At 45.1% G+C, this 15,603-nt stretch overlaps 1 protein-coding gene across 1 annotated transcript in view; it reads right to left on the bottom strand.

The window, feature by feature from the left end:
* The window catches only part of EYA2 (EYA transcriptional coactivator and phosphatase 2), a 254,983-nt gene that overhangs the window by 134,460 nt on the left and 104,920 nt on the right, over nucleotides 1-15,603 (bottom strand). Inside the window, exon 5 of the mRNA XM_082671667.1 lies at nucleotides 12,881-12,997. Within this exon, the coding sequence (XP_082527793.1) occupies nucleotides 12,881-12,997 (117 nt within the window). The remainder of the gene's footprint in view (nucleotides 1-12,880; nucleotides 12,998-15,603) is intronic.

Below are 15,603 nucleotides of genomic sequence, written 5' to 3'. Positions count from 1 at the left end.
GTACATTTATTCGATGGAATACTACTCAGCCATAAAAAAGAACGAAATAATACCATTTGCAGCAACATGGATGCTGCTAGAGATTACTATCATATTAAGTGAAGTAAGTCAGAAAGAGAAAGACAAATACCATATGATATCACTTATATGTGAAATCTAAAATATGGTACAAATGAACCTATCTACAAAACAGAAACAGACTCACAGACATAGAGAACAGACTTGTGGTTGCCAAGGGGGAGCGGGGAAGGGAGAGGGATGGACTGGGAGTTTGGGGTTGGCAGATGCAAACTATTACATTTAGAATGGATAAACAACAAGGTCCTACTGTATAGCACAGGGAACTATATCCAATCTCCTGGGATAAACCAGAATGGAAGAGAATATAAAAAAGAATGTAGGCGCATAGCACAGGGAGATCAGCTCGGTGCTTTGTGACCGCCTGGAGGGGTGGGATAGGGAGGGTGGGAGGGAGAGAGATGCAAGAGGGAAGAGATATGGGGATATATGTATATGTATAACTGATTCACTTTGTTATAAAGCAGAAACTAACACACCATTGTAAAGCAAAAAAAGAATGTAGGGAATTCCCTGGCAATCCAGTGGTTAGGACTCAGAGCGTCCACTGTCGGGGGTCAAGGGTTTGATCCCTGGCTGGGAAACTATGATCCCGTATGCCTCATGGCACGCACCACCCCACCAAAAAAAACCAAAAACCACTACCAAAGATAAAAGTATAACTGAGTCACTTTGCTGTACAGCAGAAATTAGCACAACACTGTAAATCAACTATACTTCAATAAAGAAAAAAAAATTCATTTCCCCCCTCCCAAGAAAAAAGAGATAGGATGGATGAAACATAAGAAGCATTATATAAACTTAGGCAAGTAGCTTGTGAGATACGGGCAAAATTCTAAAGATGTGTTAAGAACAGAGAATAAGAAAGTTAGTAACCTTGTATGACGCATTAAAAATAGAATGAACGGAACGTGATAAAAAGGATGGAAGAGACATAAGTGTTACTTATATAGAAAGGAGTGAAAGGAGGAGGTCGACCTTAAACAGTAAGAGGAACCTGTTTCTGCCATCTCTACGCCGACAGTTATGTCAACCCCAAATTGGCCACCCGCTGATGACAACCAGTCGGTGCCACTCTGGCCCCAAGCACCCTCCGCCCTAGAGATACAGCTGAAAGTCACGGCTGCCCATCAGGGTACCCAGAGAGCTACAGTGGAACCAGGCAGATTGCCCGTCTCCCAGAGAGCAGGGTGGGCTGACTCTCCAGGTAACCTTCACCTGATGAGCCCCTCGTTCAGCTTGAATTCCAGTCCCACTGACCACACACACCATCATCAGGAAGGCTGATGGGGCTGAGAGAGAGAGACAGGACGTACACAGAACCCAGGACCCAGGCCGTGTGGCCCTTCCACCTCCATGTACCCTGTCCTAAATGGGTCAACTCCATCTCTCTCCCCTTGTTTTTCAGTTTAAGTCGATTTAATAAACCATGTTATCTGAGCATCTTAATTTGTTCTATGAGCCTATCCCTATGACCTCTGGGGGAACATGTCCCTGAAGGCCGTCAGTGCTTCAGGGCCCTTTCCCAAGGATGCCACCACTGTCAGTAGAAGGATCGCTGTCCTTTGGTTTGGATTTTTCCAAGGCTTGTCTACTGTTCTGGAAGTTCACGTTGCCGACGGCCACACTGCTGGTGACGTCTGGGCTGGCCGTGTAGCCCAGCTTGTCAGCCATGATCTTGTGAGTCTTCACATGGGTCTGTCTGACTATTTCATTATGTCCTCTAGTGGGGTCATGCCTGGGCAATTACATGTTCAAAAATACAGTTTACAAATTACTTTCTTTATTTTACAGTAAAGGCATTCTGCTTGACTTAAAAAGATACATGTAAGTAGGTTAAATTATGTACACATTAAATTTCAAGAGAGTGAAGGGGGCTTCTAGGACATTTGTTATAAAAAGGGGGCACTGGGTCTGATGGGGTTAGAAACCTGGATGTAAACAGCCCTGGTGTCCAGGCTGCTCTCCACTCAAAGACCTCAACTACCTTCCGAGGGAAACTGGGCTTGAAAATGAAGCTCCTTCCCTGGGCTCCAGAGAGAGACAGACCAGGCGCTTCCTCTCCCTAACGGTCCAGATACCTCCCGTCCACACCCCACAATCAATCCATCAGCAATTCCACACTCAAAATATACCCAGAATCTGACCACTTCTCCCCACCTCCACCTCGACCTGCAAGTCAAGCCTCCATCATCTCTCACCTGAACTACTGCAGTCACTTCCACACTGGTCTCCTGCTTCATTCTTGCCCTTGCAGTCTATTCTCTACGTGGTGGCCGGAGAGAGCTTGTTAAAACTAAGATGTATCTTGTCACTCCCCTGCTCAAAACCCTCCACTGCTCCCCATGTCTGATAGTGAAACCGAGCAGGACCCCGTGGGGCTCCTGGGCACAAAAGCCTTTCTGTGTCCCCCATTCCTTGTTTGTAGGGGACAGACTCCAGCCTCTGTGACCTTTCCTGAGTCCCAAAGGGCAGATTCAAACAGTTGCTAATCAGGGAAGGGAGGGGATGCAGAGACAAGGGAGGAGCAGCCCAGAAACAGTAGTGCAGCCTCAGGGCAGGTTCCTGGTCCCACCTCAAGGGACACACATAACAGTATCTTTTGAGCTCTTTATAGAACTAAAACCCCAATAAATGGAAGAAGTCAGTGTTCTTCATTCCAGAGAAGACCACCCGAGGCCAGATTAAAAGGAACCAGAGAAACTCATGAGATCAGATTAAAGGAGTGCAGGCCCTGCACACACCCTAATCTTATCAGCAATCCCACCCTTAAACCATTGCTATAAAACTCCTCACCAAATCCTCCGGGTTGGGACACACAGTTCCTGAGGGCAGGAGCCCGCTGTGTTCCCCTTTGCCTGGCAAAGCAAAAAAGCTATTCTTTTCTACTTCACCCGAACTTTGTCTCAGAGATTCCATTCGGTGCCGGTGCACAGAGACTGAGTTTTCAGCATCGGTACTCAGAGCAGAAGCCAAGGTTCTCTCAGTGGTCCCACAGGGCCTTCCTGAGCAGCCCTCCCGTCCCCTCCCCTCCCCTCCCCCCTACTAGTTACCCTCACCCAACTCCAGCAGTAACCAGGTTACGAGTTAGTTTTTAATCACCCCTTAGAATCGCACTGCCCAATATGGCAGCCACCAGCCACATTTATGTTTACATTATAATTAATTAAAAATCAAACAAAACTGAAACTTCAGCTCCTCAGTTGCATCAGCCACATTTCAATGCTCAACAGCCACATGTGGCTAGCAGCTACCACACTGGACAACACAGATAAGAACGTTTCCATCATCACAGAAAGGTCTGTAGGCCAGCGCTGCCTTAGTGCACTGTTGTTTATGAAAAGCCTTCCTGATCCCCGAACTGACTCTCAGTCTCTCCAGCTGTTTTCATCGGTCCCCTCCAGCGGTTTTTGGAGATGTGGGTGACCAAATCAAACTTGTTCTGTGACCAGAGGAAAAGACCATCCATTTAACCTCGATATGTCCTAAATCCAGCAGACTTCAGCTCAAGTGGGAGGCAGCAAACCCACCAACACACGTGAAGGTGGCGAGAAGGTAACCAGCAGGGCGGAGGCACTGCACGGCACAGGAGCGCTAACAGGTATCAGAAAACCTCACCCACGTCATCGTGCGCAGAAGAGTTGCTGATTCACACCAGGAAACCTGACCTCAGTCCAGGAACCCGAGGGATGCCAAGCCTGGCTCCGGTCTTGACCAACACAGTGAGACCAGGCAGACTTAGCCTGCTCAAAACTAGCTGAGCCAGGACAGCCTGAAGGTCGCTGCTGCCCAGAAGAAACAGGGAAATACCTGACTTCACAGGAGGCCACTGGGTTCCAACTCAGCTATAACCACACCCACCATTCAAATCTTCTGGGGCGTGCCTCACTGGTGAAATAAATCAGAGGTGGGGACCAAAAATAGTGATCTTTCCAGCTCCCCAAGTCATCACTTGGCTTGGAATTTTCTCCTTCCATTCCTGGTCTCACAATCTGTGGTTCAATTAAGAAAATATGGAACCAGATTACAAGACAGAGGCATAGAGAGCAGCCTGATACATGTCTGTCTGCTTCATAAGGTATTTTAAAGAGAGTGTTTAAATCCATTGTCAATATTGAAAAACAATGAGATTTTTACATTAAAATATAGTTTTGAGGATTATCTTGAAAAATGGAAAGATCTGGCCTCTCTGGGGTCCCATTCTAGTGTAGTAGCAATGAGCTAAAGCTGAAATAACACCCCCCCAACCCCCCACCAAGCCTGATGGGTGTGTACCCTCCAACTGCCACAGCCCTTACCACTCCCTGTAACAGTACGCCCAGCTCACTTCGCTTTTATTTACAAGAATCACATCGGGGAGGAGTTTAATTCACAGAACTGTAGAATCGCTTGAAAAAGAGTAACAATTTGTTTCTGATTTGAGACAGTAGACATTTCATTCCAGGCTGCCATTTGGTTTGTTTTGTTTGTGTGTTTTTGTTGCTCTGACGTTTCTTCTGGTGTTCCCTGCCACACCAAAACAAAGACAAAAACAAAACAAACACCCACAGTCCAACCTGTCAGTCTTTTCATTGATGACGTCTGGATTTCTGAGTCATGGTTACAAAGGCCTTTTGCACTTCAAGGTTATAAAAATTTTGTTCATTCTTGTTCTAGTACTTTTATAGTTTTACTTTTGATGTTTAAACTGTTGATCCATTTGGACTTTTTTCTGGTATATAGTAATAGGAATGGATCTTTTTTCCCCCCTGATGGCTAGCCAGTTGTTCCAGTACCATTCACTGAATACTTCGTCTTTTACCACTGACTTAAGGTGCCATCTGCCCCACGTGCTGAACTTCCTGACATGTTTTGCCTCATTCTGGACTGTACGTTCTCCTCTACTAGTCAACCAGTCTATTCAAATACCTGAACCACACTGTTTTGATTATTGGAGCTCTATGTTTCAATACAGGTATGCTTAGTACCTTACCGCTCTTCTTTGGTACAGTTTTTCAAGTCTAATCTCCTAGTTCACAGAAAAGGAAACACAAAGTGGTCAAAGATCTGAAAAGATGCTCAACCTTGTACGACACACCTAGAAATTAGTAGCACGCTGAGATACTGTTTTTCTTGTGTATCAGACTGGCAAAAGCTCCAATGTTAGATTACACTGGGTTGGCAAGACATGCGCTCTCAGACACTGCTGGTGGGAGTTTAAATTGCTAGGATACCTATGGAGGGTAACTTGGAGATATCTACCAAATTTAAATAGGGACTTTCTCCTTGACCCTGAATTCCACTTTTGGGAACCTGCCCATCAGATATACTTGCAGAAAACCAAAATGATATACACATACGGATATTCATAGTCATATTGGTGGTAACTGCAAAAGACTGGAAACACCCAATAACGAACTGGTTAAATCATTTACAGCACACCATTCAACGGAATAATAGGCATCCGTGGAAAGAATGAGGAATCACTTTCTATAGACTGACTTAGAAAGTTCCCCAAGGTATATAGCTAACTGAAGAAAGTGAAGTGCAGACAGTGTGTATAGTATGTTACCTATGAAAACAAAAATAGAGACAAGTGTTTTTGCTATAATCTGAGAGGCCATACATTGTGCAAAATTGTGCACTAAAATAATGGGGCCTACGGCAAAAAACAGGGTTGAGGCAGATTGCTCAAAAGCAATGCAACTTAGTAACAACAGCATTAACAAAAGCAATAATAATCCCAATAAAAATAATAGCACAGTGAAAAAATAAATAAGTAAATAAGTACTATACAGAGAAGTGTCACATTAAATACAGGACTTCCCCTTAAAAAGGACGTGAACGTATCTTGATGGAAGGGGGTATACAGATGACAGAGGTGTTGAACTATGGAAACAAGGGCAAAATGCACAAAGATTGGGGGAAGCTGCAACATAAGTTCTTCAAAAACAGAGCACATGGCCAAATTGAGGTCAGAGGAAAAATACGGGTCACCAGAGACTGAACTGTATTCCTACAAGGCTTGTTGCCTTTACCTGTGCTATGTATTTTGCATTCAGCTGCTGTTACCATATGTGCTGGGAAAAAATGCCAATGAATCAATGCAGCAGTACCTCCAGTTCTCACCAAGACTGAGTCCCAGGGACTGGATTTACCCTCCAACAGGAAATAGTTTAAAAACTAGATTGCCAAGACACTGGGCATCAGATATGAAAGACAATGATCCTTGAGAGAGAGGAAACAAGTGGTGACTGTAAGACCGTCCCAGTGTGGACAGCTTCCAAGGAGGAGGACCCAGGTGGTACCCACTGATCTCTCTGAATTGAGGAGATGGAGCTGCAAGTCCAGAGAGGCCAAGGTGGTCAGAATTCGCAGAGCAGGGTACCAGAAAAGAGAGGGCTGCACAGAGAGAGCGTGCTGAAGATTTGCAGAGAGTTCCCTGTGACAGTTCACTTGAGAACTGACTAGCACATGCCCGTGAAGAAATCAGTCAAGGCCAGGAGAGAACCACTTGGTAAGATTAGAAGGAACAATCCTCAGAGCTCATAACAGAATTGGGAATAGTTCCTCTTCCCACCAGCCCGACTGGAGAACCTCATAATTCATGGGGCATTGGGAGGAATACTCAGAAAGGTGTGCCTCCGTGCTGGGAAAATTTGCTAGGCAGAGACAGCTCTAGACCAGATGCTGCTCTGCTTCCCCTGAACGAAGCTTAAAGCAAGACTTGAAAGACCCAATCTACTTCTATGTAACAACTGCATCTCGGAGCAAAGCTCAAGAATATTCACAGGAATACAAAGCTATCCAGCACCCAACAAGCAAAATTCACAGGTCTGACATCCAATCAAAACTTATCAAACATGCAAAGAAGCAGGAAAATATAACTTATAATGAGGAGAAAAATCAATGGAAACCTCAAAATGACACAGATGACAGAATTAGTACACAAGCACATTAAAACACTACTGTATTCTGTCTGTTCAAGGAGCCAGAGGAGACATTGGACATGCTAAGTAGGGACATGGAAGGTAAAAAAAAAAAAAAAAAAAAAGACCCAAATCAAACTTCTAGAGATGAAAACTATGTACAAGATGAAAAAAGAAATGACTGGAGAGTAATTAACAAGCAGATCAGATACTGCAGAAGAAAAGATTAGTGAACTTGAAGACATGGGTTGGGGGGAAATATTTGAATAATGGCCCAAAATTTTCTAAATTTGATAAAAACTATAAACTCACAGCTCTAAGAAGCTCAATGAACACAAAGCACTAGAAGCACGAAGACTCTACACCAAGACCCATGAAAATTAAATTGCTTAAAACCAGTGATAAGGAGAAAATCTTAAAACAAATGAACCAAGATACCTTTGGAGTCATACTGACATCATTTCCTTGTTTATGAATCACATATGAGTTAGTTCTTGTCACAGAACAATGAAATATAATAGACTGTGTTCATGACTGCTTATATTTGCAGAAGGAAATTCTGGATGGGTTCGCGAGAACCTAGTACAGTGGGTTAAGTATTGGGGATTTAGAAGCTGAATGGCTGTTGGATGAGGGTGGCATAGAGATTTCTGTAGATGTTTAAAGTAGATAAATGCATAACCTGCTCAAAAATTAATATAAAGCAGTAATTTTAAGTGTATGTTTTTTTTCTTATTACAAAAGGAAATACATTGGCAGGAAGGGAATTAGGGAATGATGGCTAATGGGCATGGAGTTGCTTTTGGGGGTGATGAAAATGTTGTAGGATTAAGATAGTGGTGATGGTTGCACAACTTTGTGAATACAGTGAAATCATTGAATTTTACACTTTAAAAGGATGAATTTTATGGTATGTGAATTAATCTCATCAAAAAATAAATTAACTAAAATACAGGAAAAAAAGGAATACATGCATGTTCATCATTAAAAAAATTGCAGAATCAAAGAATTTTCACACAGGAACGGGCCTAATGGTCATTACATCCAGGGCTTCCCAGTGAGCAGAGAACATTAGTGTGGGCAGAGGGTCCCTGTTCAAGTCTACCTGGGAAAACTGACTACTGAATTCTCTTGGAGAGTCACAAGGTGCATCAGTCTGCAAAGGCTCTGAGAAGTCCTGGAGCGAAGACATCTAACTTCATGCTACACACTGTTTACCAAATGTGTTTGATGTATTTGACAATGAACTTCCCCAACCTCTTTATTTTTCAGTGAGTATTTGTGAGCGCTAGAGCTGTGAAACATAGATCGTGAAAGTTCAGTGACTTGTCCAAAGTCGCACAGCTTGCTGGTACCAGAAATGGTGCTAGATTTCACAAGTCCAGCACAAACTGACCTCAGAGGTCTTGGGCTGAGACCATTAGCTTAGACCCTTCCACTGGACTTTTGGTTTTCCTACACATCCTCGAATCACACGTTTCCATGTTGCTCCTGAATGGCTCACGTTGGGTTCCGAGGTCAGTATTAACAACCCCTGCCTTTGGTAAATACAAAAGTAAATTTCCATAGAAAAAGGCGCTTCCACTGTTTTTAAGGCCCCCCCTTTAATGCAGATTTCACCAGAAGGGGAGTTGATGCTGATGTGGGTGGCTCAGCAGCCTCAAATTGGTATTCCTCTTTTCTCTTACCAAAATTATTTCCTGAAACTAAGAGTTCAGGAAAGAGAAGTGAAGTTGGGAAAAACATAAGACCGTCAAATCTGAAACTAGGATAAAAATAATATTTTACATTTGTAGAGCACTTAGTTTGTGCCAGTGCTGTTCGAAATATTTCACACACATTAACTCATTTAATTATCACGGCACCCCACGCGTAGGTACTACTCATATCCCCATTTTACAGGGGAAGAGACCGAGGTACTAGGAAGTAACTCAGCTCAAAGTCACAAGCTGGTACATGGATTGCACAACTGGGAAGTGAACTCAGTCTGACTTCAGAGTTACTGCTTTTAACTCTCATGTTACAGAAGCAATGCAAGACATAATAAAAAGTACACCCAGCCTTGATGGACCTCATCGGATGTGCCCATGGCCGTTCCATCTAGTCCTCCAACAGCCCCATGGGGTCATCTCTCTTGCTATGATTCCACAGGTGAGGAGAGCAAGGCCCGGAGAAGCCAAGCGCCTCACCCAGGTCATGCCTTGGGACACAGCCTAACTGCAACCGGGTCCAGGGCTCTTAACCCCTCTGGGGCACCAGCAAGTTCTTACACCACACTCTCAAGATGTTTTCTTCTCTTTTTAATCTTTGTGGTCACTTCCATGAACAGCAGTGTTTTAGCAGGAGAAGCCAAAGGAACAACAACAAAAATCAAACCCATAAGAAATACATTTCAGCTACAAAAACTCCGGGTGAACTTAAAAAAAGAAAATAAACAACCATGAAAAAGCTAAAGGAGCGCCATGAACTTCTCTCTCCTACGTTTCCTGCACATTAGGTGGGGGGCAATGCTATCTAAGCAGATACAGATCTCCAACCAGGGCCTTGTGGCAGGGGGAGACGGCAAGATGGCTCTGCTGAGATGTTTGGAAGTTTCTGAGATCAGGTAGAGGACCTAGGGAGAGGTATCCCAGCTTACTTAATGCTTGATCTGGGACCCTACACAAGCCACTCTGCTGCGGTGCCTCAGTTTACGCATCTGTAAACGATGGAGTGGTCTCTCTCTACTCAGGTTCTTTTTGCTTCTATAAAATGATGATTTTAATTCTTAGAAAGGAAAAGGACTCAGCTCGGCTTCTGAACATGGACCAGTTTTACGCCAAGTCGATACTTTCAGGCCTAAAATTCAGTCTCAATCTCCTTCTTCATTCCCTTCTTTGTCCAAAAAACTAAGCTCAACCAATGTCTTCCATTCTGAAATGCACAGAGAGTAGTTGGAGAGTTTATTTCTCCTCTGGAACAACTTGAAAAAAAAAGTTAATAGGAAGCACATGGGCATGGTGTGTGAGCCTTCTATATGTTTGTGTTTGAAAAAGAAATACTTAAGGAGGAATATGTCAGGCTTGCAAAACGCCTGGGCTGTCTCAAGAGCAGTTTATGGCCATTAGCATTAGACTGAAGGCAGTTAATTGGGACAAAGTCCAGCTGGCATTTGGGCCATGAAGACGATAAGAAAATAACCTGGACTATTCCCGTGGTAGGGTGGGAACAGAGCAGCAGATGTTTTTCCATTTGTGAGGGGCTGATGGGGATGGCGGCGGGTCGTGGGGTCTAGGCCAGGGCTCATCCACGGAGGATCATCTTCTAGATGGATCTATGAGAGTGTGGAGGGCAGGGTGGTGTTGGGGTTACGTGCCTGGGCTCTGGAGTGGAACCACCTGGCTTCAAATCCCATTGCCACAGCCATGTGACCTTGGGCAAGCTACTTTACCACGTTGTGCCTCAGTTTTTCCACCTGTAAGATGGGGATAATTACAGAACCTACGTCACAGGGCTACTGGGAAGATCAAGGGGAATGGTGTATACGCAGAGCTAGGGCGGTATCTGGAGTCCTGAAGGAGTATGGGAAATAGCGCTTGGAGGAAACAGCATAGCCTCTGGAATTCTACTCTGAATCCCAGCTCTCAACACTTATTGGCCCTGGGATCCTTGGGTAAGTCACTTCCCCTCTCTGAGCCTCACGTTCATCATGTGTAAAGCAGAGCTGATGCGGCCCACCTCCTATGGCTGCTGCAAGGACCAGAGGAGAAATAACATATTCTCTATGACCCAGCCCAGGGAGGCCTCCTGCTTCACTTTCCAGTCTCATCTCCCCTACTCTCTACACCCAGATTCATGAGACTCCTTTGGACTCTTTCAACACTGCGAGCCTTTTCCTGCCTCCAGGCATTTGCCCTTGCTGGGCCCTCTGCCTGGGCTGTCCAGTCTCCAGCTACTCACAGGCTGGCTTCTTTCCCTCACTCAGGTCTCCCTAACCACCTGGGTAGCGTCCATCACCACTCCTTTCATCATGGCCCATCACACCACCCTGTTTTGGTCCTTCACACGATTTAGCACAATCTGTAAGGATCGATTTACTTAATTGATCATTGTCTGTCTCCTTAGAAGCCCTGAGGCAGTCAGTTCCATTTCTATAAAAAGAGCTGAAAAAAACTGGTTGAGATTGACCCAAATGCAAGTTCAAGTTCACTGTCTTCACAAGCCTTTATGATCAGGATTGTGTCATAATTCACTCTCCATTTGAGGAGGGGTCACAGCAGCTTATTCCCTTCAGTGGGACTCAGAAAAACCGCCCGGGGAGACAGAGATGACAGCCAAAGCAGAGGAGGCAGGAGGTACCATGGCGAAGAGCAGGCTTTGAGCGAAGATTGGCTTTGGGAGTTCACCAGACCCCCAAGAGACTTGATGCAACCTGTTTCCCACTGCACTTGCAATAAAATCTAAGCTCCTTGCCCTGACGCTGGGCAGGTCAGGCATTCCCTCCCTCTATGACGCAGTTTCTCCTCCTATAAAATGGGAATTATGCCAGAACCAACACTTTGGAGTGTCATGAAGGTTGTATGAGATGATTAGCCACCTCTTGTGGCACGTGGTGAGTGCTTGGTCAATGTTAGCTGATGGTGTCATCAACAAACTCCGTTGCAGATCTTTACATGGAAGCTATTCCAAGGTCTGGGCGTTAATGCTCATCACCCCCTTTCTTTTACGTACCCCTAAGATCACTTGCTGTCTCTTCACAATGCTTTTTCCTGAAAGGCTGCCCTTGACATCCATTTAAATTGTTTCCTTAATTAAAAAGACGAAGCCGCAATACCTGCATTTTTTTTTTTTAAAGAAAAGTAGCATCATGTATTAGCCCACTTCCTTGTCATTGCTCTTTCGGTTTTGCATTTTGCATATTACTTTTTAGACTGTTGGTGGTCATTTTTACCAGCTTTCATGAAGAAAAAAAATACCAGGGTGAGGATCCCCCAAATTACTGCCACCAGGCCTCTGCTCCATGCATCAGCTCCAACATGCTCCCCATGGGGCACCAGAGAAGAGAAGGGGCCTTTGGATGGTAACAGAGTGCAGGTGGGCACAGGAGAACCCAGCAGGCTGGTTTCTTAGGGTATGCGGGGTGGGAGTCACACACTGGAGTTTCTTCCCTTTCTAAGGCTACCTAGTGGGGATGCAGAGCCAGAACTTCCTGCCTGGAGTAATAGCTCCTTTACCTACTGTCCAGTATTCCCAACACCAGACATTTCTCTGAGCCCGCAATGGACTTGCCTGTCCCATCACAGTTAAAATCAAAGCCAACACCTTCCCTCAGTCCTCAAGGCCCTGCACGATGCGGTCCTGCTCTCTCCCCAAGGCTCTCTCCTCTCACATGCCCCTGACCCTGCTTCCGCCCCACTGGCTCCTATTCTGCGCCTCGAACACATTAAGACACTTCCTTCCATACAGCTTTTGCAAGGGCTGTTCCCTCTGCCTGGAATGCTCTTCCCATAGGTCTGCACATGGCTGGTTCTGCCTCATACTTTGGGTCTCTGTCCAATGTCACGTCTTCAAAGAGCCTTCCCCGATGACTCTATCTAAAGTTACCTCTCCCACCTCTCCTGACCCCTCAACTATTCGTCACTCTCTATCCGAACACCACTTTTATTTGCTTCATCGCGTTCAACACCTCTTACTTGCTGCCTTGTTGACTGTCAGTCTCTCCCTCCTGCCCTGTAATTGCCATGAGGGCAGAAGTCGTATCTCCTCTGTCCACCACTGCAACTCTAGTACTCGAGATAGATCCTGGCACACAGTAGGTTCTCAGTAAAACTGCTAAATAAACGAATGAACGACTGGACACCCAGCTCAGGCAGCGCCTTAGAGACGGCAGGGAGGGGCCGCAGCGCCACACTCACCGTGCATCTGGTAGGTGTACGGGCTCTGTCCAGTGGGGGCGGTGCTGAAGCTGGAGCCATAGCTGAGGAATCCACTCTGGCCAGGGGAATGGTTCAAGCTGTCTTCTGTCTTGATGCCTTGGAAGGAGGAGAGAGAATCACCAGGCACACATAATTAGGATGCTTCCTTGTCGCCCGCAGAAGAGCTACTGCGTCAAGACAGCACGTGGTTTTATCAGCTTCCAGACTGGTTGCAAACTGGTGGTTTGTGAGCTGAACTTAGCCTACACACGTGTCTTGCTTGGCCTGTGTATTTTAAAGGAAAATCTGAAATTGGTTGTTTTTGTTTAAAAATCAGGAGATTTCTCCAAAAAATCTAGACTTATGGCTTCTCTTGAGCAACAGGATGACCTAGAAACCTCATCCCTGTGTTCCCGTGTGATGACAGGCTGCCCCCGTAGCTCCCGATTTGTGTGTTTCCCAGGTCACCATGGAGCCCATATTGTCTCTGAGACATAGAGGCTAGTTTTAAGGTACTATTTTTTCATTGCAGTTTTTTTGGTGTTTTTTCGTCCTAGGACACGTTCAAAACTGCGAAAGGGAAAGGCAGGCTAAGAGCATCTCATGTTTTGCACACGCAGTCAGCTTCAGGCTTCCTGCCTGGCCCTGAGGGTAGTGAGTTTACAACCCCTTACTCCAAGGACTAGCTCCATGTATGGCTTAAAAGTACATCAGGATTTGGGGTGAAGGTATTACATGAACCATCTCTCCTCTGTAAAGATGATGCCCCTTCATCCTAAGACACACTCCCCACTCTTCTCATGGGTGAACCTGCTTATCCAAAGGCCACACTTACAAATCTGCCTTCTGTTTCAGCCAAACTCTGACATGCTTCCCCAAGGCACAGGCACCAATTCCATGAGCCACTGGTTGGAGAAGGAATTGTATTGAGGGAGGAGGCTGACCCGCCAGTAGCCCATACATTGTATTTTTATTGAAAATATAATCAACTTTGCTTACCTTTGTCTTATGGGTGTACGATAGTATTTCAATACTATTTAAATTTGAAGTTTTTAAAAAGAACTCTGCTAGTTCTGGGGATGGTTTAGTAGCTACGGTTTCCCTCCTTCTCACCCATTCACCCCCATAAATAAAGAGAATGCTTAGCGAGGTAAAAATGATGGATTTTGAGTCAAGTGGTCTGTGCTGGCGTCCGGGATGGTTTGCTTCATTACTTGGTGACCTGGACAGTTTCTCCTTCAACCCCAGCCTGGAAGTCCCCTCCCTTATGAAATAAGATGCTGACCCCCACTGGCAGGATTGTTGGGAGATGAAAAGAAGGGGAAAGAATGAACATATAAAGCTGTGGGTGAGGTACTTAGAAACACACACCTCTTTCATCTTCACAACAATCCCATGAAATAGGCGATATTACTTTCCCTATTTTAAAGATGTGGAGACTGAGGTTCAGAAAGCCAGGTCACTCGATCAGCGTCTTGTAATCAGCAGGTAACTCTGAAGTCTAGGTTTTCTTTTCCTTCTCTTGATACCTCTCAATAATGGGTGTGAAAGGATTTTCTGCACTAGACGGTGCTCAGTTTCAGTGATGACAGTGACGACAGCAACAAGCTATATTTATACGGCACCTTCTTTTGCTTCATCTGCCAGGGATGGTTAACGGTGTTTTCAGTACAGTCTGTCTCCTGGTGCAACTAGAGTCAAATCTAAACTCCTTGGGTGACGTGTTCCTACGTGGGCTCTGCTCACCCCTCTGACCTCTGCCTTCTCCAGGCTCCCTCCTCCCTCTGCTCAAGCCGTGTTCTCAGTCACTTCACTCATTTTAGTGTCTGAATGGAAATTCAAAGTAAGGAATATCACTGCTCATTCAGCCAGTCTCCTGATGATGGATTCTAGGTCGATTCCAATTTTTTTTTTTCTATCACAATCCAAGATAGAATGGACAACATTAGAATGTTTGTCTAGGATGGATACAAGAAGAGGAATTGCTAAGTCAGAGGGTACATACATTTTTCATTTTTAACTAGACACAGACAAAACTGCAACAATATGTCTTTAGACTCAGGGCCTTTGCACATGCTCTTCTCTCTGCCCTGGAATGCACTTCCCTCCACCCCCTTCTTTATCGGGCTAATGCCTTCTCATCCTTGATTTCTCAGCTTAAATGGCGCTCCCCCAGAAAGGCCTTCCATGACCTGAGTCAGCCCCCTGATTACTCCCTCCAGAGCACCCAGTTTTTTCTATGGCTCTCATCACAGTTCATGGGCTTAACATCTGTTCTTTCCTTAGGCTGAGAGCTCCAGGAGGGTGGGGGCTGGGCTGGACTTGTCCACTGTGGCGTCCCCACACCTGGCTCAGTGCCAGGCGCACAGCAGGTGCTCAATAAATATTTGTCGAATGAATGAATGTGGAAGAAAACAAATGAAAAAATTTCACCTCTCCTTCTGTTTGCTGAAGTGGATGGATCATAAAATTCTAACCCATGAGAAAGGGGAGAGAATATGGTGGAGGCACACAAAAGGCTTAGTTCTGTAAATCAGGGTTGCCCATATTTGGTCCATGAACCAGTCACCAGCTCATGATGAGAAAGCACAGAAATTGAGAAGTAAGTATTTAGAAACTTTCATAGCAACTTGAACTTGCTATGGCATCTAAGGTCATATCCCTAGGCTTCTATTTTGTATGAGTTTTTAAAAAATATCATTTTTCTATTCATTATTTTTGTT

This window comes from Grampus griseus (assembly GCF_964374135.1).
Source record: "Grampus griseus genome assembly, chromosome: 14".
Classification (NCBI taxonomy): domain Eukaryota; kingdom Metazoa; phylum Chordata; class Mammalia; order Artiodactyla; family Delphinidae; genus Grampus; species Grampus griseus.
Note: the sequence above shows the minus strand (reverse complement) of the source record. Positions and strands in the feature narration are given on the sequence as shown.